General features: G+C 45.3%; 1 protein-coding gene across 1 annotated transcript; it reads right to left on the bottom strand.

Annotated features, from left to right (window-relative positions):
* Positions 1 to 9,284: 9,284 nt before the first annotated feature.
* Positions 9,285 to 23,301, bottom strand: LOC135903115 ((3R)-3-hydroxyacyl-CoA dehydrogenase-like). The gene is made up of 3 exons (XM_065433494.2): positions 23,037 to 23,301; positions 12,696 to 12,895; positions 9,285 to 9,721 (listed from the first exon to the last, which is right to left on the bottom strand). The coding sequence occupies exons 1-3, from the start codon at positions 23,197 to 23,199 to the stop codon at positions 9,320 to 9,322; spliced, it is 765 nt and encodes a 254-aa protein (XP_065289566.1). The 5' UTR covers positions 23,200 to 23,301; the 3' UTR covers positions 9,285 to 9,319.
* Between the last annotated feature and the right edge of the window lie 2,621 nt (positions 23,302 to 25,922).

The raw sequence follows: 25,922 nt of genomic DNA, 5'->3' as shown, positions 1-25,922 counted from the left end.
GTTCTCGTAGCTCTTGGGGAAACATCGCGCATTAAAAAAAAAGGGAGAAATAAAGGGAAAATTTCTGTTAACACCAACCGCATAAATCCGAGAAACAATGAAGATAAGGAAAGCATAGGGCAAACTATTTCTATTAATTAGAAAACCTAGAAATTGAAGAAAGCGGCCACATGGTAGTGAAAACCAAACTCAACTCACCTCCGTTAGCAGCCAAACCTCACATCCGGCGCATAATCCAGCGGAGCATGCCCCTAACCATGTGCTAATTTTGAATTGATGGTAACAGCCGTATAAGGCTTTCGAGCCTTCTTTGAAAAATTAGTTCGTTAGGTTTGTCTTACATGACATTCTTAAAAAGTTGCAGACGCATCACTCATGAAGTGGATTCCGTTCCCTTGAAACGATGATATTGGGGCACTTTGGGGTATCCGGTGCATTGCGATTGTTCCAACGCCCTGAAATGAACCGTGTTTTTAAAATTCGGTTGTAAACTTTTAATTCGCAGCTAAATGTGGTGTCGTCCCAAGGTAGTTTTGCCACTGCATGGGCAGTCGTGTTTCAGGTACATAGCCGAGGGCCACGGTACGCGTTTTCAGAGCCTAATTTCCTTTGGTGTGCCACTAATGGGACTGCAATCACAAGCACTGCTTATTAGGGAAAGAGGTCGCGAAGCTGAAATTCATCTCCAGAGAAAATCCTCGAAGGAGACAAAACGTGCGAAGGATTGAAATTAATATGGGGCCAAAAGAACTTTTCATACAGCTATAGTGCCAAGGCGTTATTTAGGTGTACGGCGTTGGGGCAGGTTACTCAGCAGGCCGCCATGAAACCTTTAGCTCTGTGCGGAATCATCCCTAGGGCATTCAAGAATCCCCAGACAGACTCTGCTGCCGATATTTATAGATTAAAGGCGGCAAACAAGCACGCAACGTAGACGTGGGCTCGCTGAATCTGGTCTGATGATTTTTGCAGCGCCATGGAGAAACAAGCCGACTGAGACGGCACGGCCGGCAATGGCTATAACCGTGCAGCCGGTCTTCCTTGTGCAGATTCACTCAAATCTTTTGCGGTAAGTAATTGATCCAGGTTTTAAGGACAAACCAGAATGTCTGGTTGGAGCTTTTTCCATTTTTTTTGTAATCATCATGCGGCGCGTTCAGTGGTTTCACCGCACTTTATGCCTTTGCTTGTGGTGTTACGACTAAACGAGCACGCCTCGCGCGCGCTTGAATCCTGCTAGTGGTGTGGCGAAGCTCGTCTCCTAAAGATGAGACAGCTAGGCTTTATTGTAGAATACGCGCTTAGAGCAATTATGCGTAAACTCGACTCCAGTCACCGTCTGTCGGCACGGCCCGAACAGGTACTGATTGCTTGACCACGAAGCAGCCCACGGTAGCCATGATGAGCGAACACCAGTGGCCAGGCACCTTCGCCCTCTCATTTCACCACTTTCCGTGGCCTCATGTAAAGTATGGCTGCCAAGCGCGAGCGCTACAAATTCCCGTTTTGTCAGGTACAATTCTACGTTGCATTATTATATAAGGCGAGAAGGAAGGAAGGAAGGAGAAAAGCCGAAGGCAGGGAGGTTAACCAGAATAACGTCCGGTTGGCTTTAATGGCTTCTAAAGAAGACATTGCAGAAAGCAACATACCTACGCACTTAAAGAGATCAATGAATTCAATGGCACACCCTTTTCAAAACATATCTGCATTTGGAGGTATTTCTTCATTTGTGGTCTAAAGATAATTGCCTTTGTTTTCTTCTCACTGAAGCTCATCATTCCACTAGGAAGTTACCATGCTGGTAATTTTTGTACCGTGTCGTTACAGATGCCTATAAAGTTATGCTATTACCTGAAAGGGAAACGCTGGCGTCATTGCCATATTTCTTAAACTTTGCACTAAAGTTATTACGTACGACATCATTGTATATAAAATACACAAGAGAGGACCTATTCAAAGGAAGACAATAGAGGATTCCAATATGATATCTGTTCAAACACAAAGGCACCCAGGAAGATCAATCACTGGAAATAAAGAGCTCTGTGCAACACTAACAGATGAAAACCCGGCTCGAGCGCCCACAGGAAGTGTCCAGAATACTGCTGTGAAATCCTCACGGATGCCTGCATATGGATGTTTGTCGTGTCTTCAACATGGCTTCACGCATTCTCTAGCCCTCAAAGGAAGAATGAACCCTTGGATATAATCTTACTGGTAATAATTAGTCCTACTGCAATAACGTTTGCATGTTTTGCATTTATGACAAATAACCGAAGAAAGACAATACTTACGACAATGATAGCGGACACCGATGCTATCCGACTCCTTTTTATGGTTGTAAATCGAAGGCAACGGAAACAGAGTGTGCCTCTTTCACCCCCGCTTGAAGGAGCCTCGCAGTTTTTGCATGTTTTCGTATGTGGGAAGGAGAAAGAATTTGCTTGTTTCCAAGCACATAATTTACATCAATACGCAACATTCAGCACTCAGGTACTGGTATTTTATTGTATATTTAGTTAGCCCTTGCGAGGTTTCACACACTCGATACCGTCGCTCGTCTTACGCGTTTCTCAAAGGCAAAATGGCAGGCGCATCTTCTGTTGAGTGTTTGTCCCTTGCGGCCCCGCCGATCGATTCTCCTGAGAAGCTGCTGACTAATGTTAGGAACAAAAGAGTGTCGAAGCACACAAAATAAGTGTTTGGAGCGTATTCACTGGAAGCAAATAGACCAAACTGTAAATCGCAAGCGTCAGCATGTGCTGTACAAATGAATGAGCGAGCTGACTGCAGCCCATTCTCTATCGATGCCAGCCTCGGTTGTGCGTCCAAGTATCAATAGATTCCGAGGTCATGGCTGCTGCATGACTCTCACGGGCGTTTCGTTGACCGCGGTTTGGAACTTCGTGCATAACGGTACTCCATAAATATTGATTAATTCATGCGGAATTAGTTTTCTCTGCCTTCACTGAAGTAATATATTTGTGCGAGGTCGGAGGATCGGAAACCGGTTCGTTCGGTTCGTCCGAGATTGCCTGGACTACAATGCATCGGAATAGAAGGACCATGTAAAGTGCACACCGCGGTTTGCCGATATATTCGCCATTGATCCTCACACTTAATCTTTTCCCCATAATAGACCTAATGCTTTTAACCATTTCGTGAATAGCATTGTCCAACCTGTTTCTCCTTGCGTCACCTCGCTATTAATGTCGTTATCACCTTTCAACTTGTGAAGAATTGGGTAACTAAAACCTTTATGTACATTGGCGATATGCTTAAGCGCGCTTCCTGTATATCTTAACTAAGCAATCCTTCTATGCCTGCTTATATATATGATGCATCGAACGCCTTTCCATCATCTACGAAATTTCTATGTAGAGTTTACTTATGCCCAGCACATTTCTCAAGCACATGATTGAAGATATGGGTACGCTTCGTTGTTGCGTATTGTGTGCTGAAGCCAGCCTATCTTTCTTTTTTTTGTTGTTGTTAATCGAGATTGATTGTTGCATTGATTCTATTGAAATTACCTTGGCGAATAACTTTAACAGTACACAAAGCTAATGGATCGATAATTTTTCTATTCTTTTGACTTTTCCCTCCTTCTGATGTTGGCCACCTTCAACGTGTCTAGTACATATGAACTAGTTAGACGTCGTGAACAAGAGGATGCAAGCGTTTTAAATAAGATATAATCTCAATTTTCAACTTCTCCTGCCACTTCTCTCCGGCAAATATGTACCAAATTATTTTAACCTCATTGCTGTAGCTCGGCATATTCTTCCTTTACTGCCTTTTTATAGATGGTCGAAATTGCTTATGACCTCGGGCTCTTAGTTTGGGCTGCCTGCTATGCCTTCTTTACCGATTTTGCGACTTTACATTGTTTATTGCTTAGCGAAGGCTACCATACTTCTGGTATAAATGTTTATTTTTTTTGCTTTGTCTTCATTTTCACATAAGAGCAACTCAATTTCTTCTATGGTGTTGGACCCCTTATTACTCTGTAGATTTATTACGTCATTTCCTTGCTTTGGGGAACTTGAGTGTTTTCTAACTTAGTGAATTACCTTAAGCTTCAATTGCGGCATTAAATTGTTTCTTTAGGGTGTTATTTTGTATTTCTGCGGTATTTTCATCATGTTCTAGAGCCTCAGATTTCTGAGTCGCATATAAAACCAGTCAAAGGAGACAGAATGCATTGAGGCTAATGCTCGCTTTTAAGTAGGCCTGTTTTTTTCTCACATAATGTTCCTATTGCGTTTTGCAAAGTAAAAACAATCCTGTACTTCAGTAACATATGTCTTTCACTTACCTAACATTTCTAACTGCTTTACAATGGTGGAGTTGGCATAGATCATTGTAATTTCTTTTTTGCCTATTTGGGATTTTTCAGGCCGACTTCCTCTTATCGCTCTTCCAGAAGAAGTTACTCATTATTCGAAATTATTGCATTTCCCTGTAATGTTCCCCTACGTGTCCAATTTTAGGTATAGAGTGGACGCTATAGTTGCGATTTGCTCGATCTGGTACCAGATTTGTACTACTTTTGTATTGACTTGGGTGACTACACTCTACTGTGTTTCCCTATTTCTGTTTTGCAAATGTGTTTACACAACTAATATAACCGACCTTATATATATATATATATATATATATATATATATATATATATATATATATATATAGTCATATAATCAGAAGCCAACAAACACTGACACCAAGTACAACATAGGGGAAATTGCATGTGCTAAATAAATGAAATAAAGTAATGATAAATTATAGGAAATTAAAGTGGATGAAAAAACAACTTGCCGCAGGTGGGAACCGAACCCACAACCTTCGCATGTCGCGTGCGATGCTCTACCAATTGAGCTACCGCGGCGGCGTTTCCCCATCCACTTTCTTGGGTATTTATGTGTACTAGTAGAACCCTGGGAGCGGTAGCTCAATTGGTAGAGCATCGCACGCGACATGCGAAGGTTGTGGGTTCGGTTCCCACCTGCGGCAAGTTGTTTTTTCATCCACTTTAATTTCCATTAATTTATCATTACTTTATTTCATTTATTTAGCACATGCAATTTCCCCTATGTTGTACTTGATGTCAGTGTTTGTTGGCTTCTGATTATATGACTAATAAATATCGGGTCCCTCGGTTAACCCCCTTTCTTCTCGTTTATATATATATATATATATATATATATATATATATATATATATATATACATATATATATATATATATGTGTGTGTGTGTGTGTGTGTGTGTGTGTGTGTGTGTGTGTGTGCGTGTGTGTGTGTGGGCGCTTGTGCGCGCGCAAATCAAAGCAACTCATTCAGCAAAGCCAGCTTTATTTTGGACCTCCTGTTTAGCTTTCAAACAGTAGCTACTGCTTTTTCAATTTCGCTCGGGAATTCATAAGTATTGCTCATAATCGCCTCGTGGCAGTCATAAAAATCCAAAGCCGTATACTCTCTTACCTGAAATGCCTCTGTAGCAGAGAAAATACCCATTAGTCCGTGCTCTAGAGGCACCACCAGATCTAACCTCCCTAATGTCAATTAGATATGCCATTCAACACTTGATGTTTCCTCCAACTTCCCTGCTTAGCTACCTTTACTCTAGGCAGCTAACATGGTGAGCGTTACAAAATTCTGTTTCCAGTAGTGGCCTGTCTTTATACAGAAATTCTTCATTCCGGGGCTCACCTGCTACGTACGTCTAGGGTGCTCCAGACCCACTTGGTACTGAGGGCATACGCGTAGTTCTACTTTGAAGGCAAACAACGCGCACACAGCAACACCGCGAGTCAAAAAATGCAAACTCGCAAAGGTTTATGCTAATCAGAGAAGCTCATTCATAAGAGATCTATTGGGATTTTCATACTCTCCTAAAAACCATATGAGTGCCGATTAGCACAAACATTTTCTTAATTTTAAAATTATCCCCTTTATCTAATACGAGTGTTTGCACATTTCCTGGATGTATTGATGCGCTTTACCATGACCGAGCTTCCCTTTCCTGTATTCCAACACATGCTGATGAATTTTGCGCCAGTGGTGCATTGTTGAATGCCCGACTGTATCCCTTCCAACTGATTCGCTAGACACAAGGTGTAAAAAATGACTCGTCATCCTCACCCTGCGAAAATGGATGTAAAACGAAGTTGCCGAAAACCACCACTGTAATTGCTAAGGGGTGTGTACAATGCTACATTAGGGCGAAAGCCTTAAGTGGCTCATACCCCCGATGGCCTTGAAAAAAACGCGTCGTCCTGTCCGATGGCACAAAAACTGTCATCATCAGGAATGGTTCATTCCCCCTTAAGCATGCAAAAACTGCAATGGTTCAACCCTCTAGTAATGCAGAGGCTAGCACTCGGCAAAGTGAAGTGTACAGCGCATACATTCATCGGCATCACGGGTACAACGTGCAGAAACGCGCGTCTAGTTTAGTTCTGCAAAAAATCGCGTGACCTCCTCAATGGCTCCTACTCCCTTAAACAATGCCTCATATCACCGCAAGCAAACAAAAATGTAACGGCTCACATCCGTCTAAGGCTAAATCTACATGCGCTCAGCAACGTGAAGCAAACAGTGCATGCATTCATTGAAATCACCCATACAACACAAAGAACAGCATACGTTTCTACCTCCTGATGAGAGGTTGCAACGTAGAGTGGAAGAGAAACGTCGGTGGCGCAAGTCTGACCCCGCTATACGAGTGCGCGAAGCAGCAGCTAAGAGTTGAAAATGAACCGAAGAAGCCGATCTGTGAAAGCAGCAACGCGACGATGCCAGGCGGCACATTGCCAAGTGTGCAGCAGGCTTTCTCCTTCACGTGTTGCAAGAGTGTAACACGCTTCCGAACTTTTTCTTTGAAGAAATCGTAGTAATGGTAATTTGGAATAGTGGTTGTAATGGACTAATGGGAATTGTTAGAGCACGCGGCCGCTGTCATACTGCCGTTTTTTTCTTCCTTGCCATGGCTCTTTCTCCCTTTCAAATAAATTATTTCTCTCTATCTCTTTCTGCCTCTTGCCGCTCCTCGTATTCACGCAGGTCCTCGGGAGTCTTAGCTATGTGCCGAGTTTAGTGCTTTTGTTCTGGTCCGGGAACATTGAACCACGTAATAAATTATCTCCAATGTCAGCCAAGAAACTCAATCCTAAATGCCAGAGAACGCAATACCACGAACTTTAGCAGACGTCATTGGCTCGTCGAGCATGTAGTGAGCGAAATTGTTGTGTCAGAAAAAAAATAGGAAAAGAAAAAAAGGACACTTCATACTGCGCTCAATTTTGAGGACGATGGTAGATGGTTGCGAGTTGCGCTTTTCGCCGTTGAAGTATAATATTTCTGGTTGAAAACAAGCGGAATTATGTTCCTTGCCGAAATTGGTAGCTTCATCTACTTTGATGTGTGAAACAAATTCAATAGCTTTGATGACGGGCTTGCGTAAGGACAAATCGTCTTGGTCATTTCGTTAACATTATTTGTGTAATTTGTATAATTGCTTGCGTAATTATTACCTTGAGTCATAAAATGACTGCTTCTATAGTAAAAACAATCACTAGAAACTCCCTTATTTATATCGCGTTTGTTACATTTCAGCTTTCAGCGCATATTCTGAGACACGCTGTGTACAGTTTTTCACGCGATCATAAAAGTCTGTGGAAGCACAGACATGAGACAAAAAAGCTCGCAGAGAATGTTTGCGCGATGAACTTTTGCGGGTCGGGGAAAACGGCTGACAAACCTAACACAATGTACTCGAGCGCACAGGCGCTAGAGTAATACTTTTGTGTCCTAGCGGTTGCAGAGATTGAGTTTATTCTTTATTGATTCGGGAGAATGCGGTCTTCTTGCCAACGCTGAGCACTACAGCGCGCAAGTTTGAGGCAATGGCGAGTTTTCACAATAATTCTGCGAAAGAACGGCTCATCAGCGAAGAAACTAGCATTAAAGGCATAAACATGGAACGTCGTTAGGCTAGGCAAATTGAAAGTAGCTGGTAGCAAGTTGCAACATAACCATGCTCCAGGTAAATGTGACAAACTTTTACACAAGTGTAACGCTAATGACGCAAGTTCCGTAAAATCGTTTATTCAAGGAAAACGGGGTAGCACGAATTCACCCTACCACTCTTGTCCTCCACTGTACCCGCCAATTTTAATCCCGCTTTGTTGCGTCTGTTTGCGACTTCTTCTTGACTCTTGCTCTGCTTGTCCGTTCAGGCAAATATCAAGTGGCACATATCATTGGCACATATGAAGTGACATAGGGCCAGTGGCACACACCAAATAGACTGAGTTGCTATGCACCCGAAAAATAGCAGAGGGAGGAAGAGGAGCGTCTCAATGATGTTGACGTCTTATGGTTCACGAGGTGGCGTGCAACTATCAGCACCGTTCATATGCCTACCATGTAGGACGTCTGTGGCAGTTTGCTGACTAGTTGTTCCTAGCTTCCCAACTTGGAAGTTGCCTGACTGGAACTTGCGTTCTAACTTTTCGGCGTAATTGTAGAACTATGCCCACCACGAGATGAGACACGAGAAGGCAATGAATGAGAAATAATGAAGCAGTGCAATAGTAATTAGCGTAAATGAAAGAGAATAACAAAAAATAAATACTTGCACTCCGCTAAGTGAACATAGCTTAGGAATTCTCGCCATTATCACGCCACACGGTTTCGACGATGCGTCACCTCTACCGGGCCCCCCTTCTCAGTGTATTAAAGTGAAAGTTTTTTTTTTTTCGAACCTCCCCATACTTCGCTTACCGCGGCTGGTGCTGCGATCTTGCTGAATATCGCACACGAAAGACAGCACTCAAATAAATACTTAACTGTTAAGTTTCGGCTTAGAATCATTTGCAGCTGTCTTCCTTTAATGATCCTTGGGTTATGCAAAGGAGCATAAAACAATTGAGAACATTTGTGCTAATCATTATCGGTAAAATTAGTTTTTTTTTGCGGAATCTGTATGAAAAAAAGCTTCCGAATCCACTTCCCGACAAAACAAAAAGTATGCTAATTAAGCACAATCAATAAATGCCTCTTGCATGGCATAATGGGATTATACGAACGTTATACTTACCTTGTTTGTCATTATGACAGCCTGAGGCAAGAAACTAATTAAAAAATTTGTCCTTTGCCAAAGGTGCCGTGACAAGCTTCCTCTTTTCTGCCCGCGGCGGTAGTGGTGCATGACTGATTGTAATGGTAAAGGGGCAAGTATGGAAATCGATGACACTGTTCTGTTAATATTCAAGGTGCGAATTTAATTCATTCACGTGGCGTAGGTGCCGCCTTTATTAGACCATCGCGCCTCCCGAGACTTCAACGGCGGAGCCGACCATGTACGAACTTTCTCGCCCGCACAGAAACGCCACCACCTGCGCCACCTCTCGTGGTTGCGCAGGGCGACTGAGCGGGATGCTAGCGATAAGTTGCTCCTTCTCTTCCACAGTGAGGTTGTCGGAGAGGGGCGTCTTCGTAAAGCCGGGAAGGACGGCGTTGCAGCGGATGCCCGTGCCTGCAACGTCTAGCGCCATTGACTTGGTCAGTCCCAAGATGCCGGACTTGGAGGCCACGTAACTAGCAATGCCCCTCATACCGCCCTTTGCCGCGAGGCTCGACACGTTGACCACGGCTCCTTCTTTCACCTCGGCTGCCAGCATCAGGCGGATGCCTGCGCGGCTCATAAGGAACGTTCCCTGCAAGGAAAGTCAAGTTAATACCTCTGTAGAAGCAAGAAAGCGTCAGGTAAGGTCGACAATTTTCTCTTTTGAGCGTCATTTGAGTGCGGAGATTTGGTATGGTGTAGATTACTGACGGTTTCTTTTTTAGCAGGAATTATGCGACCATTTTTCACGACAATACTCTCGGATAATCCAGAAAATACCGGGTCATTACCAGCACATTTGTACTACTGTATCGGCTTCATGTTGCATCTGCTTTTTGCTTGGTTGCTGTATCTGCCTTATAAAGGCAGCCTGGGCCTCTGTCAAGCTGTCTATACAGCTTTTAGTCCAGATTACCACCCGGTGTTATGTGGTGAATTAAGGGAATGAATGAATGAATTGATACTTTCATCATCACCACTGCAGCTTTTTCTCGAGGAAGATGTTTTCTAGCATACAACCTTCGTGGCGAAAAAGAAAAACGGAAAGCACGGTGCCCACACTTACGAGCTGACCCTTATATGACGATATCTAATATCCGATCATGCACTGCTCGGAAGCTCTGAAGGGTTGATGCGATAAGCAATGCAATAAAGCCAACAATAGAAATTTTGGCTGAGCTTTGCCACCATCGTGGCCCATTACGGAACGCCCAGCGATATGTATTTATCATAAAACACCCTAACCCTCCGGCCTGTGAATGTTCAATAAATATATAAATAAATAAATAAATAAATAGGTAAATAAATAAAAAATAAATGAATAAATAAATAAATAGATAAATAATTAAATAAATAAATAAATAAATAAATTCAATACAAGTATACCGCAAATAACTTCCAATCGAAATGTCAGCGTTTTAGCAAAAGTAATACTTGAAAAGTGAGAATCGCTGCCCGAGTATACAGAAAAAGACAACCAAAAAAACACGTACGAAGAACACGAGCTGTGACTTCAAACAATTTATTTTGGATACACTGAAACAGCTTCATAGAGGCACGCAGAAGGAAGAAATCAGCAAGAAAGGAAGTGTTGTTTTGTTAGTTCCCTTATCAGCTCTAAATCTGCTTTTAGCGTTTGTATTTGTTTCTTAATTATATGATTGTGTATAGGTATGCTTATCACGCTCCAGATGTTTACTGCAAGTCATGTCCCTCTGTGTTAATTTATTATTTCCTCTCATGTCGCGCTGCGATGCTCCCTTATCAAGAACATCCAGTAAAACGCCCCTAGTTCTTGGCACAACTGGCGAAACGGCGTGTAGACTTCGCACACATGGAATGAACATTTTTTCCTGTGTGCATTACATTTTAAGCCAGAAATGTCCGCTAAGACGTAAGCGATAACGAAAGCAAAGAAATTTTCTTAATACTAAACTATCGTGGGAGTAATACGTCACGATGTGCCACAAGAAAAGCATCCGGCAAAATATCTTCAAAACTTATACTTTGTACTGTTCGTCGTTTTCTGAACAGACTCACCTACTGTAGATAGGTTAACCTAAAGTGCAAGCGACAGCACTTTTATGAGCCGCGAGGTTGTATGGAGTAGGATTTCCCAATGTCGACTTTGATTCTGAGGGCTTGCAGGCGTTGAGCGTGCCATAATGCACGTTTGGCCGATTTATTATTATGCCTACTTTCAGAACCCAAAACCGCCGTAGATTTTTTTTTCACCTTAATTACAAATAGGCGCGCACGTTACAATTTAAATGTTGCATGTTTATAGTGATACTTAGAAACAACCGCAACAAGCAATGCAATTTCTAGTAGCAGGTTCATGAAACAGTTCATGCGCTAGGGTTCTATAACGTAAAAGTATTAAAATATGTTTTCATTAAAATCTCCTGAAGTCAAATTTGCGTAACCGCCGACGTAAACGTCGGACCGTGACCCACAGAGTTGTCTGGACGGACCATTAAAACGCTCTCCCCTTTTATACAAAGTCACTTTTGTTTGCTTTGAAAACGAATAACATTGCCTACTCTGAGACGCTTGTCTTATGTAATTGGCTGAGAAGAGGTGAGGAGCACGCTCAAGTGGAGAGGAATTCGATGAGGCCGAGCCAATGCACTGAAATTCGATAACCGAATGAAGAGAGTGGTGTCGGCGTCTGTGATTGGTACGCTTTCCCTTACTTATGTTGCGGTGGCGGGTCGAAAATCGTGAGGGCATGTAGCGGGAGGTAAAAAATGCCTCTAAAACGGATCCTCAGCAAAGAATAGTTGGCAGAACGAGGTTGTAAACATGCTGAAAGTAGTCGAAAACGTCACACGGCCCCACAAAAAGCTTTATTGCATGCAAATAAACCCATGCTCTCCGGAAGGTGCGAGTAGCCATTGCCTGAGGTATCGGTGGCAGCCACAGTTTATTCCTTACGGAACGAGGCAGCCGGCGGCTATTGAAAAGAAAACTCAATTTTGTTCGGCATATTAATGCGTCTTTAACGAGTACGCATCAGTATGGCGTGGTGAGCTCTCGCGGTTTTGCGACATCGCGTGATAGGCAGGTGATGCAGGTGTCCGCCGACAACGTTTTTCAATAACCAAAGCCTAATGGCGAAAAATCGTTGAATCAGAAATAACATTTTTCTTGTGTTCTTTCCAGTCATGCATAATCAATGTGTTGACCTCATATCAGATGGGGAGCTATCGCGGTTTTAATGGCGTCGCGTGATTGACAGGCGAAGTGCAAGTGATTCAAAAAGTGTTTGACCAATGGCGGACGGCTGATTTCAGAATTAGAAAAGAAACGTTTGGAATAGCTTTATGTTACAGCACCTTTAGAATGGATCGTTGGCACGGGCACCGGTCAATTACGACGGAAAACATATTACAAGCCCCAATGTGACAGCAAACAGTAAACAGCTCTTACGTACAAACCTGTTTATTTTCCGCGCCTAATGTTCTAAATGTATACCACTTGACCAGTGCAAGAATCTCGACCGTGATGCATCGACGCCGGTGTCCCACTCACATGTAGCAAATGTGTCTACCCTTGATCCTCACCTTGAGATTCGTTTTCATTATGCGATCAAAGTCCTCTTCGCTAGCGTCAGCAATTGAAGCGAAGCGAGCGCCGGTGCCGGCGTTATTGACGACTATGCTGACCGGCGTGTCATCACTGAACCCTTGAATTTCCTCAAACAGCTTCTCGACGGACGTTGATTCACCCACGTCGACTTGCACAGCGCGGTGGTCCTTGTCACCTGCGATGGAGTGCGCGAAATGCATCGCGCGAAACTGTCACACTCTATTGGACTGAACAAAAGTCATGATGAGAACAGCTGAGCAAATTATACACGACTTGCTTTTGGTACAAATGAAAAGCACCAACCACTCTCCACCAAAAATGCTTCAATACTTTCACAAAGTACAGGTAAAGCGTGCTGAAACAGGCGTTAGTAAATGTTAACAAAGCCAAGTACTTGGTTGTTACCTCTATTTTCTTACTTAAATTGTATTGATCTTGTTTAAGTATTCCACTGAGCGCAGGCACACTCCCAAAAAACAGGAATTTCAACGCTGTACCAATTACAGTAAAAAAAATATATCTTCTGAATAATTAGTCAACCGATACTGGACTACGCTTGTACTACTCCGGACTCCTTTACGGAAATTGTACGGAAGAATCTGGAATTCGTTCAAAACCGAGTCGTGTGCTTTGTGCCTGGCAATTACTCGAAACCGCGCACCATTATTGGAATAAAGCGTCACCGCAAACGAACCGAGCGTTGAACGTGCCTAGAACAATTTCGTTTCGTATTTTACAGCGTAGTTGTACACCTCTACCCTCCAATACATTTGTCGTGTCCGTGGCCAAAAATAGCCTCTTTCGTAGGCCGATGACGGAAGTTGTGCGATACCGGGCAAACCCAAGGATGAGGTCAAGCAGACTTCAAGCACTCCGCCGCTAGTAAAAAGAATATTGAACAATAATAAATAAATATGCCCATGCGTCTTTTCTGTTTGGGCGTCAAGAATGACAACGATAATCGTGGGCAGATGTCGGAGATTGTGCAATATCTGGCCGGCCCATGGTGGAGCGGAACCAGGCATCAAGCATTCTGCCCCTAATACAATAATAATAAATGAATATAAAGGAAATAGCTCAATGAGGATGCATAGTTCCAAGTCAATGCGTAAACTGTAATGCTTTGTGAACAGCACATGGACTCACGATCAGGTGCCATTGCCATGTACGCAAACGAAAGAAGATGTATGTACGACCACACACCCTCGACTCGCAAGAATAAAATGCCGCCGATTGTGGGGATGCGTGTGCCATACAAACGAAAGACGTAATTCTGATATACACTTTGTATTTATCTGCAGGCCAACCCAAGTGTGATATCGAGAAGTTCATGACCAGGCATTTTGCATGGTTTAGCCGCGTTGAAGATACTCCTGGGATCATCGTTCGAGCATTCAATCGAAACGTTTCAAAACTAGACAAGCAATGGATCACTCAGTTTGTGCTAGAAGAGTTTGGTATGATGTACCACACCAGTCCAAGTCACTCAACTACTGTACAATGTTCCTGTATAGATTTAAATTTTGCCGAAATTCAGTATAAGGTTGTGACAGAACCAAGCAGTGTATATCACAGCAACCAGAAAGCTATGACCACTAACATTACCAATTGACGAAAATAAATACGTGTACGCTTCTCTAACCCTTTCAGATGTACTACAGCTTCGCTGGTCTTTCACCTTTACAGAGTGGAATGGCTCCTTAACGTTTTTAACCTGCAACAATTTTAATCTCACAGTCGTTGATCGAAATGGGTAACTGCAGCAACCGACTTACGCTACAAAACCTCGCGATCACCCTTTAAAGACAAGAGAAATTTTCGCACGCGTTTTTTAGCCGTGAAATCGGATCCCGGAAGAGGTGACCCAAGTTCATATATCTTAGGAATATCATTAAGGCATATCTGGCTGTATAACCTGACGTATAGGGCGTAAAAAAATGGGTAAGCACTCAAATAACATTGTGCCGCGAGATATTAATGCTGGGCAGCCATAATCATCGCAGTATTTGTTTTAGCTATTTTCATCCAAAAGCTTCATTCGGGCCAGGACTCCACAATATATCACGTATGAAAACTATGAGATATTAGATATCACTGGTGAGTAAGCTCTATGTAGAGCGTCTAGCACGAGACAACGCACACCACATGTCGTGTGCATGTAATCAGATTAGGAGAACTCACGCAGACGACATTGACGCAGTTTTCGTTCACAAAATAGCAAAAACTACATATCTCGAAATCACGGTGCAGTGGTTGCACGCAGGCTTACTTAGAAAAACTTTGTTCATCCCCCCCCCCCCCATTCACACTAGAGCTGCCGCACTTAGTGTTACTTACTGCAGACCGTTTTAAGTAGTCCTAGACGGTGCCGCGGTGCGGAACACATAGAGTTTGGTACAATAATTACTTGAGGGAACTGTGAGGCTATTACTGCCACGGCAAACGGAGCTGGTTCAGCCACCATGAAAATTATGCTTAGTACATGGACTTGCCTACAACTCCAGCTTTCTGGCTTTTAAACGGCTTCGTGACTTTGGAATATAATCATATCCAAGAAAGAACTGCAATACAAATATATAAATATACTTCATGAAAACTGACCGACGGAAAGATTCGAACACAGAACTTGTGGCGCAGAAGGCCTATGTTGAAATCATTATGCCACAGACGCTCGCAGAAGCGGAACTGTTCCAATCATCAACGATTGTGCAGAGTCTGATTTTCTTCGTTTAAATAAAGTATACATTGTTTTGAAATTTAGGCCAATGAAGGCAGACCAAGTGCAATATCATAGCCACAAGGCCGTTTGAAACCACAACCACAAACATACTTACGGTATTGTGCAATATTTTTTCACTCATTGCAGCTGCAGACTAAGCTATCGTAAAGTCTCCACACCCTTAAACGTTAAAACATGATGTACCTAATCTATTTAAAAAAAATAATAAGAACATTCTAAAATTTGACTAGTTTCCATGTTTTTATTTAACGACTTAAGCGTGGAGGCAACGGTACTTCGTGAGCAGGTGGCCACCTTGTGCGTCGCTGCGACGGAACTCGCGCTGTCGTAGACGCATGTGAAAGCTGTCAGAGGAAATCGCTCTGCGAGGTGCGCGGCAAAGCGATTTTTCTTGCCGCAATCGCGCCGTGTGAAATAGGCTTAAGACGGTCACCATAGTGCCTCGAAAATCGCTGCCGTACGCCGCATGTTCAAGCAAGGACTGCGTGATATGTTGAAAAATAAATAATTTGTAATAGAGTAATTTGTTCGTTAACCGAGCTCAATAATGAAGGACATCAGCCTTTACCTGTCATTTGCCAATGTGACTAGACTTAACAAAGCTGTTACTAACTAACTTTTAACTAAATGCAATAACGGGCATATTGTAATTGCTGTATTTGAAGACACCAATACTCAGAGCAGATCACTGAGCTGGAAACGTTTTTTGCGGCGATCCCGTTAAACATGCACTAAACTGTAGCATGATATGCAATGCTGTTCCAGTTAATACTGTTTGAATTAATGTAACTTGAATTTCGCTGCATATCGCACGCACTTACTTATCAAGCCTGGCGCGTGGCAGGAAGTTTCTAGCAAAATCTTATTCTTTGAGCTAAGGCTTACTTACATTGTGTCGAGTAACAAACCGTCCCCAAATTCACCAAACAACAGGTACGTACAAGATTCTTAGTTGAAAAATTCTTAACACTAATGACAATATTGTAGGGTATGATTTACTGTCAGGTGCTGCTGTAAACATTTGTAAATAATTATCGTCATTTCGCCTGAAATATTCTCCTTTTACTACTCATAGAATGTCGTTGTATGCGGAGTCGTCATGTGTTCTAAATCTGACGGCGGCAGGCACGAATCCTAGAAAATGTACAGTGGCGGTCAAAATACGCAGGCCACGGCTCCGGACGCAGCAGCGGCTGCGCGGCCGCACCGCGGCGCAGATATCTCTATAGGGTGCCAGCTTTGAGGGCACACCGAATGACGACAAACTTCGCCCTCACTCTCGTACGGCCGCGTTACCCACTTGATAGATTTCAAGTGCAACGCTCAGCTGTTTGGCTGCTCAGGCTCAGTGCACAGGAGGGCGCTTCCATTTTGATTCGTTTGCCGCGCTGCCGTAGTTGTTAGCACGGCGGCGTCGGATGGCTTCCGGGCATTGGTGGCAATTTCGCACAGTTTCTGCAATGTGAGCCTAGTAACGCTATCGCCTTAAACGAGCATGCTACATTAGACAGGACGAACGTTGGCACCAACAAAGTGGTGGCTTTTTGCTTGCTACTCCTACGCGCCAGTACCTTGCCATGAGACGAAGAAGTGGCTCTTGTGTGGAACCCCGTTTTCTACTGCTCTCATTTTGCGAGTATTTTTGCTTGTTTTCGGGAGGCGCCGCTTCCGAGACCTTCGGCGATGGAAGTGGAGTCAGCTAGACGTCCGGAGGAGACCGACGTCACAGCGTCGTGCGCTCCGAGGAAGCGCAATCACCTGATGAGCGACACAGGCAGCGAGGACACCTTGATGTACTACTCTGCTTCCGAAGAAGATTTGTCCGATGACGGGGACTACTTGACAGTTGTGAGGAAAAAAGGAAAGACGAGAATCGTCACTGCATCATCGTCTTCAACAAGGACGACGGCGTCAGCAAAGGCCCATGACACGGCTCATACCATCCTCTTCTAACCCGAGACGCCGACCGACAACCTGAATCGGCTAAACAGGCAAGCTGTATCTGTAACACTAGAGGCGCTTGTTCCAAATGAGATCACGGATATGAGAATTAACACCCGTAAGAACATTCTCGCGGTTGATGTCAAGAACAGAGCAGCATTGGACATCTTGAGTACAGTGAAAATGCTGGGCAAGATAAATGTTCGCACCATAATACCGCAGGACAGCAATACTATATCAGGTGTGATTTATGATGTCGATGAGTCAATCGACGACAACGATCTGCCTATTTTGGTCAAACCCGCCACAGCAGATGTACCTATTATTGAAATCCGTCGCCTAGGACGTTCACGCTGTGTGAGGATAACTTTCAAGGGAGGTAGCCTGCCGTCCCACGTGAAAGTTGGCTTTTTCCGTCATCCAGTGCGACCGTTTGTTGCAAGACCACTTCAGTGTCGTAATTGTTTGAAGATCGGGCATGTCATCGGCACATGCAAAAATTCGACCGTGTGCGCAAGATGCTCTAAGCAGCACAGCGCAGATGCTTGCCGTGCGACTCACTTCAAATGTGCCAATTGCTCCGGACCCCATGAAGCATCGTCGAAAGACTGCCCGAGACACAAGACAGAGCGGAAAGTCCTAAAACAAATGGTGAGAGACAACTCAACTCACAGAGAGGCCGCCGCCAAAGTACGACGGCGTAGTGTCCGCCGTCACCGTAGACGATCCTCGTCTACTAGAAATACTGATACCATCGCAAGACAGACGATACTTCCTGAGGCTGGTGCTCCCAAGGCGCTGACCCACACTAACACGGTGTCTGATGACGCAGTGAATGCCTCTACTGCAAACGACTGGCCTGCACTTCCGACATTAAGTCCTCCAGCCCAACAAATGTCGACGGTGGACTACCGACGAACCGATGAGGGCACAGATCACGTGCGAGGTCAAGACAACCAAGTAATCGCCATAATAAAATCTCTAATGAAAGTCATTCGCGTGTTGATAAACGACATGCAGACGCCGTATGCTCGAAGTGCACTACAAGTGCTGGACGACCTGGATCCGCTTCTTGCGAGCCCCAAGTAGCAAGCACAATGGCTCTATCGCGTCAGCCGTTCTTCAGACAAGTCAAGGAAGCATCTATTATGCAATGGAATTCCCGTGGCCTGAAATCCCGCAGTGATTTTCACCATTACGTTTTCACCAATCGATTCCCCATTGTGGTCGTCTGTGAACCGAAACTACAGAAACCCGTCCGGATCTCAGGCTATGAACCTCATGTGTCATCCACTTGTGCTGACATTAGCAAAGTGACCATCTACATACGGTGTGAACTGACTTATGTTGTTCATCCAGTGCGGCCACATGACACTAATCAGTATGTGTGTTTGACCGTGAAAAAACAAAAACTTACGTTTACTTTAGTGGGCGCTTCCCTTTCTCCATCGAGTCGTTTCGATAGGCAGAGACTGAGTGACATTATAGATGCGACACCTGGTCCATGGATTGTTGTTGGGGACTTCAACGCGCATCATTCACTTTGGGGAAGCAACAAGATTACTTCCAAAGGAAGAAACCTCGTGTCCTTTGCTTGCGACCATGACCTTTGTTGTCTAAATGATGGCAGTCCCACGTTTCTGCGTGGCCGGACGTACAGCAGTTGTTTAGACTTAGCTTTTGTTTCGCGATGCCTCACTCACAGCGCCCATTGGTTCGCAGATATAGAAACCCATGGAAGCGACCACATTCCTACCTACCTGAAGATAAAAGGCCTCACCAAATCCGTTCCATCAAGTGTTAAACAAACAATAGATTGGCCCGTGTTTAAATCACTTATGGAAGACGCATGTCACGAAGACATTTCGTCCACCCTAGAATTTGAGATCGCCAAGGCTATGCAGGATGCTATGTGCTCATATCGGCCATCAGAGAAATACGCAGACTTTGATTCGGAAATACAGAGCCTCCGTGCAATCCGCCGGCGAGCGGAGCGACGGTACAGACGAACTAAATCATTATACGACCTTAGAGAGGCCAGACACATTCAAAAGAAAATTTGCGTTGCAAAATCAACGCTGGAAATCGTTTTGTGAGTCTCTCGACCCGCGTAAACCTCTGTCGGTTGTTTGGAAAACAATCCGTGGACTTCGATCAGCTCCTCAACAGCGTCGTCCGTTTAAGTCTCTAGCCCTACATCAAGGACGCCGAGAAGTCGAGGTAGCGAAGATTACTGCGCAAGGATCGCGCGTCCGGCGCTCACGTATTCACATTGCGCACCTATTCCCATTGTGCCCCCTTGCTCCCGAGATCCTCGTATGGACGCTGCTTTCTCCTTCGAAGAACTGGAGGCCGCACTTGCTGGGTGCAGGCTATCTTCGTCACCAGGACCCGATGGCATCACATACTCTGCGCTTGCAAACCTTCGTCAAGAAGCCAGAGATGCCCTTCTTGGCCTATACAACGCATCATGGCGTGATGGCCTGGTCCCTACAACGTGGAAATCCAGTCGGCTAGTTCCACTCCTCAAGGCTGGCAAATCCCCACTGGAATTATCATCTTACCGTCCAATAGCACTGGCCAGCTGTGTCGGCAAGGTAATGGAGAGAATGATCCTCGCACGGTTAGAATGGTACTTGGAATTTTACAACGTCTATCCAGAGGTAATGGCTGGTTTTCGACGTGGCCGCTCGTCAATAGATAGCGTTATCGACCTGGTAACATACTTACAACACCAGAAACATCTGAAACGAATCACTGCGGCCCTATTCCTTGACGTTAAAGGTGCGTACGACAATGTAGCTCATCGTGCAATACTGGACGCCTTAGAAGCTGTAGGGATTGGTGGACGCACCTTTCGCTGGATATGCAACTATTTGAATGGGAGATCTATTTTTATTTTGACTGAATATGGACCAACGCAGCCTAGCTATACCAGTCGTGGTGTACCGCAAGGCGGAGTACTCAGCCCTACCCTTTTCAACCTGGTGCTCGTTGGTCTCGCTGATTCGTTACCGCAAACCGTTCAACTCTCCATATATGCAGACGACATTTGCATATGGGCTTCAGGCGTGACACGTGTACAAGTCCGCGCACGACTTCAAAAAGTCTCAACGGCTGTGTCAAGATACCTAAGAAAACAAGGCCTGGAGCTTTCCGCTGAGAAATGTGCACTCGTTGCTTTTACTCGCAAATCGATGGCCCCTTATGCTTTGCGGATTAATGACCAAATTATACGATATAGCCGAACGCACCAATTTCTTGGCGTCATCATTGATAGAGACTTGTCTTGGAGCCCTCACATCTCGTACATGACAAAGCGTTTGGCCGCCATTGTGGACCTTCTTGCGTTTCTCGGCGGGAAGTCCTGGGGCGCGACAGTACCGTCAATGTTGCAGCTATACAAAGCACTGTTTTTGGGCTTCCTGCGGTACAGCTTACCTGTAATAGGAAATACTTGCACTACGAATATTCGCAAACTCCAGAGCGTGCAAGCCCAAGCACTCAGGACTTGTCTCGGTCTTCCCAAAACAACGTCATCGATTGCGACAGTGGCCATAGCCAGAGACGCTCCTTTGACAGTATACATTGATACAGATGTCCTGAGAGCGCACATCCGACACCCGACTCGGATCCCCTCACACCATCTTGCTTGCTTGCCAGCAAAAAGGCCACTTTCAACTTTTGCTAAAACTATTGCAAGACATCAATCGTACTTGCCATCAGAATTTACGCCCGCTACACGATTGTCAGATCCACTGTGGTGTCTGCACCAGCCCCAAGTTCAACTGACAATTCCAGGAATCGGAAAAAAAGCTGGAGCGCCATTGCAAGCTTTGAAACTAGCAACATTGGAGCACATTCACAACGTGCACAGATTCCGGCAACATGTCTACACAGATGGTTCGGTGAAACTCAACAGCTCTGCTGCTGCAGTCATCATCCCGGCACAATCTGAGGAAATCAAATTAAGAACTTCATGTGTGATCACATCGACGGGTGCAGAACTCGCGGCGCTCCGTGCTGCACTTGATTTCATTAAGCAGAAGCATCCGCAACAATGGACAGTCTTTAGTGACTCCAAGGCAGCCCTTCAGTGCATACGAAGCCCAATGCGCCACGGACCGAATGAACAACTGGCCTCAAAAATTCGGCACATATATCATCAAAGCTATGACAAGGGACACGACATAATATTTCAGTGGCTTCCAGGATATAGTAACATCAGCGGGAATGACCACGGCGACGAAGCCGCCCGATCTGCACATGAAAGTGGTCAGCGAGTCGTCATTCCGTTTTCGCGAACAGACGCTGCGGCTGAGTTGCGATTGATGTCCCGTGAGTGTACTTTGCCCCTGTGGGACTCAAATGTTTTCACCATGTGTCGGTTGCGTTCATTGTCTCCGGACATACGGATGCACCTCCCGCCTGGATTACCACGACGTGAACAGACCATGCTCTACCGTCTCTGGCTAGGCGTTGCCTTTACAAACGCCTATGCTTTCCTCATAGGAATGGCCAACAGCCCCACGTGCGACACATGTAACATCGACGAGACGCTCGCACACATTATCTGTGTCTGCCCGCGATACAGTGCTGAGAGACAAGTGATGTGCAGTGTACTGGACCAGTTGGACAATCGTCCACTTTCAGAACTAAAGGCTTTAGGCCAATGCTCCGATAGGACATCCGCGTTGAAGGCCTTACACGCGCTAGTAAGGTTCTTGCGGTCTACGGGGCTTCACGACAGACTCTAAGAATGCCGCCTCCTACCGCTCTGTAGTGTACGCGCTTTGTTTGTGCTTGTCTCCCTTTCTATCTCCCCCTTCTACTCTGTTTCTCTTTTTATCCCTCTTAACCCTTCCCCCTGCGCAGGGTAGCCAACCGGAACTACCTATGGTTACCCTCCCTGCCTTTCTCTGCATTATTTTCTCTCTCTCTCTCTCTTGCCATGGCGTCTTTCACTGAGAGCCTGCATGCACGTGCGCCGTCCGTTCAAGCGCCAGGCACGGGCCCGAGGAGCACGTAAACGTGAAGTGTGAACCCCAATTGGACACTGCTAGGTATACGTGCCGTGCGCTTAGCTGAACGTTCGCACGCGCGCCTGGCGGAGCCGGTCCGTGTATGCAAGGGAAGCGAGCAGGCGATGGCGCGAGAAGGAAGGCAAGCGCGCACAGACGAACCCTCTTTCCAACTGACCGGGACGTCAGCTACGAAACAGCCGAACGCCGCACTTGAAATTTATCAAGCGTCTGACTTGGCCGCGCGAGAGTAAGGGCAAAGATAGGTGGCGCCCGATGGAGATAGCAGCGCCGCGGGGAGACATCGCAGCCGCTCCTGCGCCCAGAGCCGTGAGCCGCTTGTTTTTGAGCGCGACTGTACAACATTCACACCATGCATCACATAACATAGGGTCGACAATTCTGCGACACTCGCACAGCAAGTAATCTAAGCGCGAGAGCGTTTCATGTAACGGCTACAGCACGCGTGATAATACACGATACAGCTACTCTGTCTCTCAGCAAATAATCGCGCGATAATGCGCTACGTGCCACTTGTGCGAGGCTTCCATACGCAGGTACACTTCACCTAAAAGCGTCAGAACAAAGCAAAGTAGAGGTGTGACAATACGAACCAGGCAGGGAGTTCGAGACCTTTTGAGCCGCTTCGAAATTGATGTCGGCTACGACGACGCGGGCACCTCTCTCGGCGAGCACATGGCAGATGGCTCCACCGATGCCGCCGCCTCCTCCGCTGACCACTGCAAGGCGCCCGCAGAATTCTCTCTCGGCGGACATGCTCGCGCATTCGTCTCTGGACAGCGTCTGCCCCAACTGCAGTTACCACGATCGTGCGTGCTGCCTCCTTGTCGCTATATTCTCTGCCACTGCACCGCTGCGTATCGCCCCGATAAGCCATCTTACTTGTTTTTCCATACTTGAGCTTGTTTGGGCTGGCTGCTAAGAAGTAGCTGTCTTCTTTATTTCTTTTTGTCGTACGCCGCCTCATTTCCATACCAACTGCTGTGTCCCCACCATAGGCTCCTTCTCTCGAAGTCGCTTTTTGCCAGCGTCATGCCTTTCAATTGTTGCGAAAGAAAGGCTCACAAAACGGACCAGGATGAGAAAGGCAGTTTTTTCTTTTGTTTCGAATCGGCGGCCGATTGTTTGAAAGGAACTTACGATGAGGTGTCGCGTTCTCTCCGCCCTGCTGTGGCGGCCTTAGTTTGCAGCCAAGAGCAGTAGCAAAAGTGGCGGATAAAATTTACGATGAAGGGACGGTCACGCTTGAGTGGAAAGAATCCCTCTACGTGCTTCGAGCCTCCCTCCTTGCTATCGCAGCTGTTTGTGAACTAACCGAGGTGGTGACGGCGCAAACGACCACAAGCTGGTTTGTTACGTCAGCCGCCAATTAAGAAACCGGCTGTTGTTCTTTCCTGTGAGAGAAAACCTATGGTTTTAGCACAACGATGACGGCAAGGACGACGAGAAAGATGGCGGTGTTTCGTCGTTGTTGTTGAAGATAACAACGACGAAAAGCCTTATGTCGTACACAATACACAGCAGCGAAAATTAACGATGAATTTTAGTAACTTCCCTTTCATAAGATGCCGACTAGCCTACCAAATATGTCCCGAATATTAGTTTTATCGTTTTTTTTTCATAGGGCACATAGAAACGTTCAATACACCGAAAGAAATTTATGCTAAAGTTACGTGCGAAATACAGGCTCTGCGATCTCATGCGGAAGCAATACGCAAGAATTATGCTATGTTACGATCCGTGGATGCGCGCTGGTGTATTTATCGAGGCCTAGAAGAATACGAACAGACTGGTGCCTAGCAATTGTGACTACGCGAACGAACTGTCCGTCATTTATGTTTCTGTGCTGGGAACACCTCAATACTTTGCCGTCAAGACCTAGTAAACTCAAAATAAACAACTCCAATGTATCTGTAAGATGCACTTGCAGGGACGCTTTACTTGTAGAGGAAGGTCAATACATTTCAATGGCGCGCTTCCTAAGCATCGTGAGCAAAGCCGGCAGCCTCAGTATAAGCATGCATAATAACATCGCCGATTCGTGTACTGCGTGCTGATTGACCTACTTTGTGGTCGAGGCTTTACAAGTTACGTCGGCAGTAACAAGTCAAAGAATCTGTCTCAAGATTTCTTAAGCTTTCGCTGAACGTTTATTGGCGCCAAGGCGAGTGCGCCGTGATATGCCTAGTTATTATGCACCTTTGCATCAGGACACGCTTGAAGACATTAAGCACGCATTAAAGTCGTCAGTCATCTGCCGAGCAAATTATGCGAGCAACACAAAAACGAGGAGCTTGGGCATGAAAGTTGTGTGCATGCATGTGTGCATCACAAAGTATTTGCAAAATCAAGAATGGGGCTGACAGATGGAGTAGCACACTGTGGTATTAAGGTTATACACAAGGGTGGTGGTGCCAGAAAGGCTGACCAACGTATCGATAGAAAAACCTATCTTCTTCAAAGACGGCTTTTTCATTCTGGGTAGGTTAGCTCTAGCGTGTTAATAGAGTGACGTCACGTATTACAGTCGTGGTCGGTGGTCGCTGGCTGTACAGGGAGAGACTGAAGAGAAAATGAGCGCTGTCGCCTGACGTCTCTAGGCCTGGTTTATAGGACGAAGAGACAAGAGCGGGAGCGTGGGAGGGCAGCAAAAGAATAAACAAACAAGCATAGGAGGGTGTTGAGGGGAGTGAGCTAGGTTACCGAAAGTTGTGCGTTGCGCTTGTTGGTATATCATGATGGAGGCAAAAGGAAGGGAAAAACCTTAGCGAGATGTCCAGGCTTATCGTTGAAGCTTATCACACCGCCACCTTTAGTGGGTCTTGTATCAGCAAACCATCCATCTCATTATCACGAAAACAGGTGGAATTTATGCGCTTGGCATGATTCGTTAACACAGATTTCCCATTCTGCCGCGAGAGACGCTGTCAGGTTGCCCGGAGCACATGTCAAGGTCCATCTAAATCGGTAGCGAAACTTGAAACGTAAAGTGTGGGAAAACCTATCGCCAAGGATATCAATTAGTGGTGCACGGTTGAAGCGCGACTAGGGGAGGAGAGGGACAAACACTGAAACTAGAAAATCTGTGGGCAAAAAAATGCTCTAAAATTGCTCTAAATGCTCTAGAATGCTGGCATAAGAGTAACTTTTCCATTTCACATATTGTTTGCGGCACTAAAGGAACAGATGTTATCTTTTTTTCTATTTCACAATTAATTAGTACTTTCTTGGCGACCCATACCAAACAGTGATTCTGGCGCAAGTCATGGCAAGGCTGTGCAAGCCAGCTATTCTGTCGCGAGGAAAGGCGTTTCTCACTTGAACGCGACGGTATCGTTCGAGTTCTTTTTTTTATTTCGTTGCATGTTTCTTTAAAGTGGGTATGCGCTTCACTTCAAACTTTCCGTGATCGACTGCACTGCATTCGTTGGCGAACGTGTGAGTGCAGATTTTTTTGGTTATCGTGCAAGTTAACGCTG

Source organism: Dermacentor albipictus, chromosome 1, assembly GCF_038994185.2.
Source record: "Dermacentor albipictus isolate Rhodes 1998 colony chromosome 1, USDA_Dalb.pri_finalv2, whole genome shotgun sequence".
Taxonomy (NCBI): Eukaryota; Metazoa; Arthropoda; class Arachnida; order Ixodida; family Ixodidae; genus Dermacentor; species Dermacentor albipictus.
The sequence above is the reverse complement of the archived record's forward strand: the minus strand, read 5'-3'. Positions and strand labels throughout refer to the sequence as shown.

Bases quoted from the DNA above. Each gene is read 5' to 3' on its own strand.
- LOC135903115 (XM_065433494.2), bottom strand. From the start codon at position 23,199: ATGTCCGCCGAGAGAGAATTCTGCGGGCGCCTTGCAGTGGTCAGCGGA. The intron at 12,896-23,036 runs GTTCGTATTGTC...ACTCCATCGCAG, and splicing joins GGTCTCGAACTCCCTGCCTG to GTGACAAGGACCACCGCGCT. The intron at 9,722-12,695 runs GTGAGGATCAAG...CTTTCCTTGCAG, and splicing joins TAATGAAAACGAATCTCAAG to GGAACGTTCCTTATGAGCCG.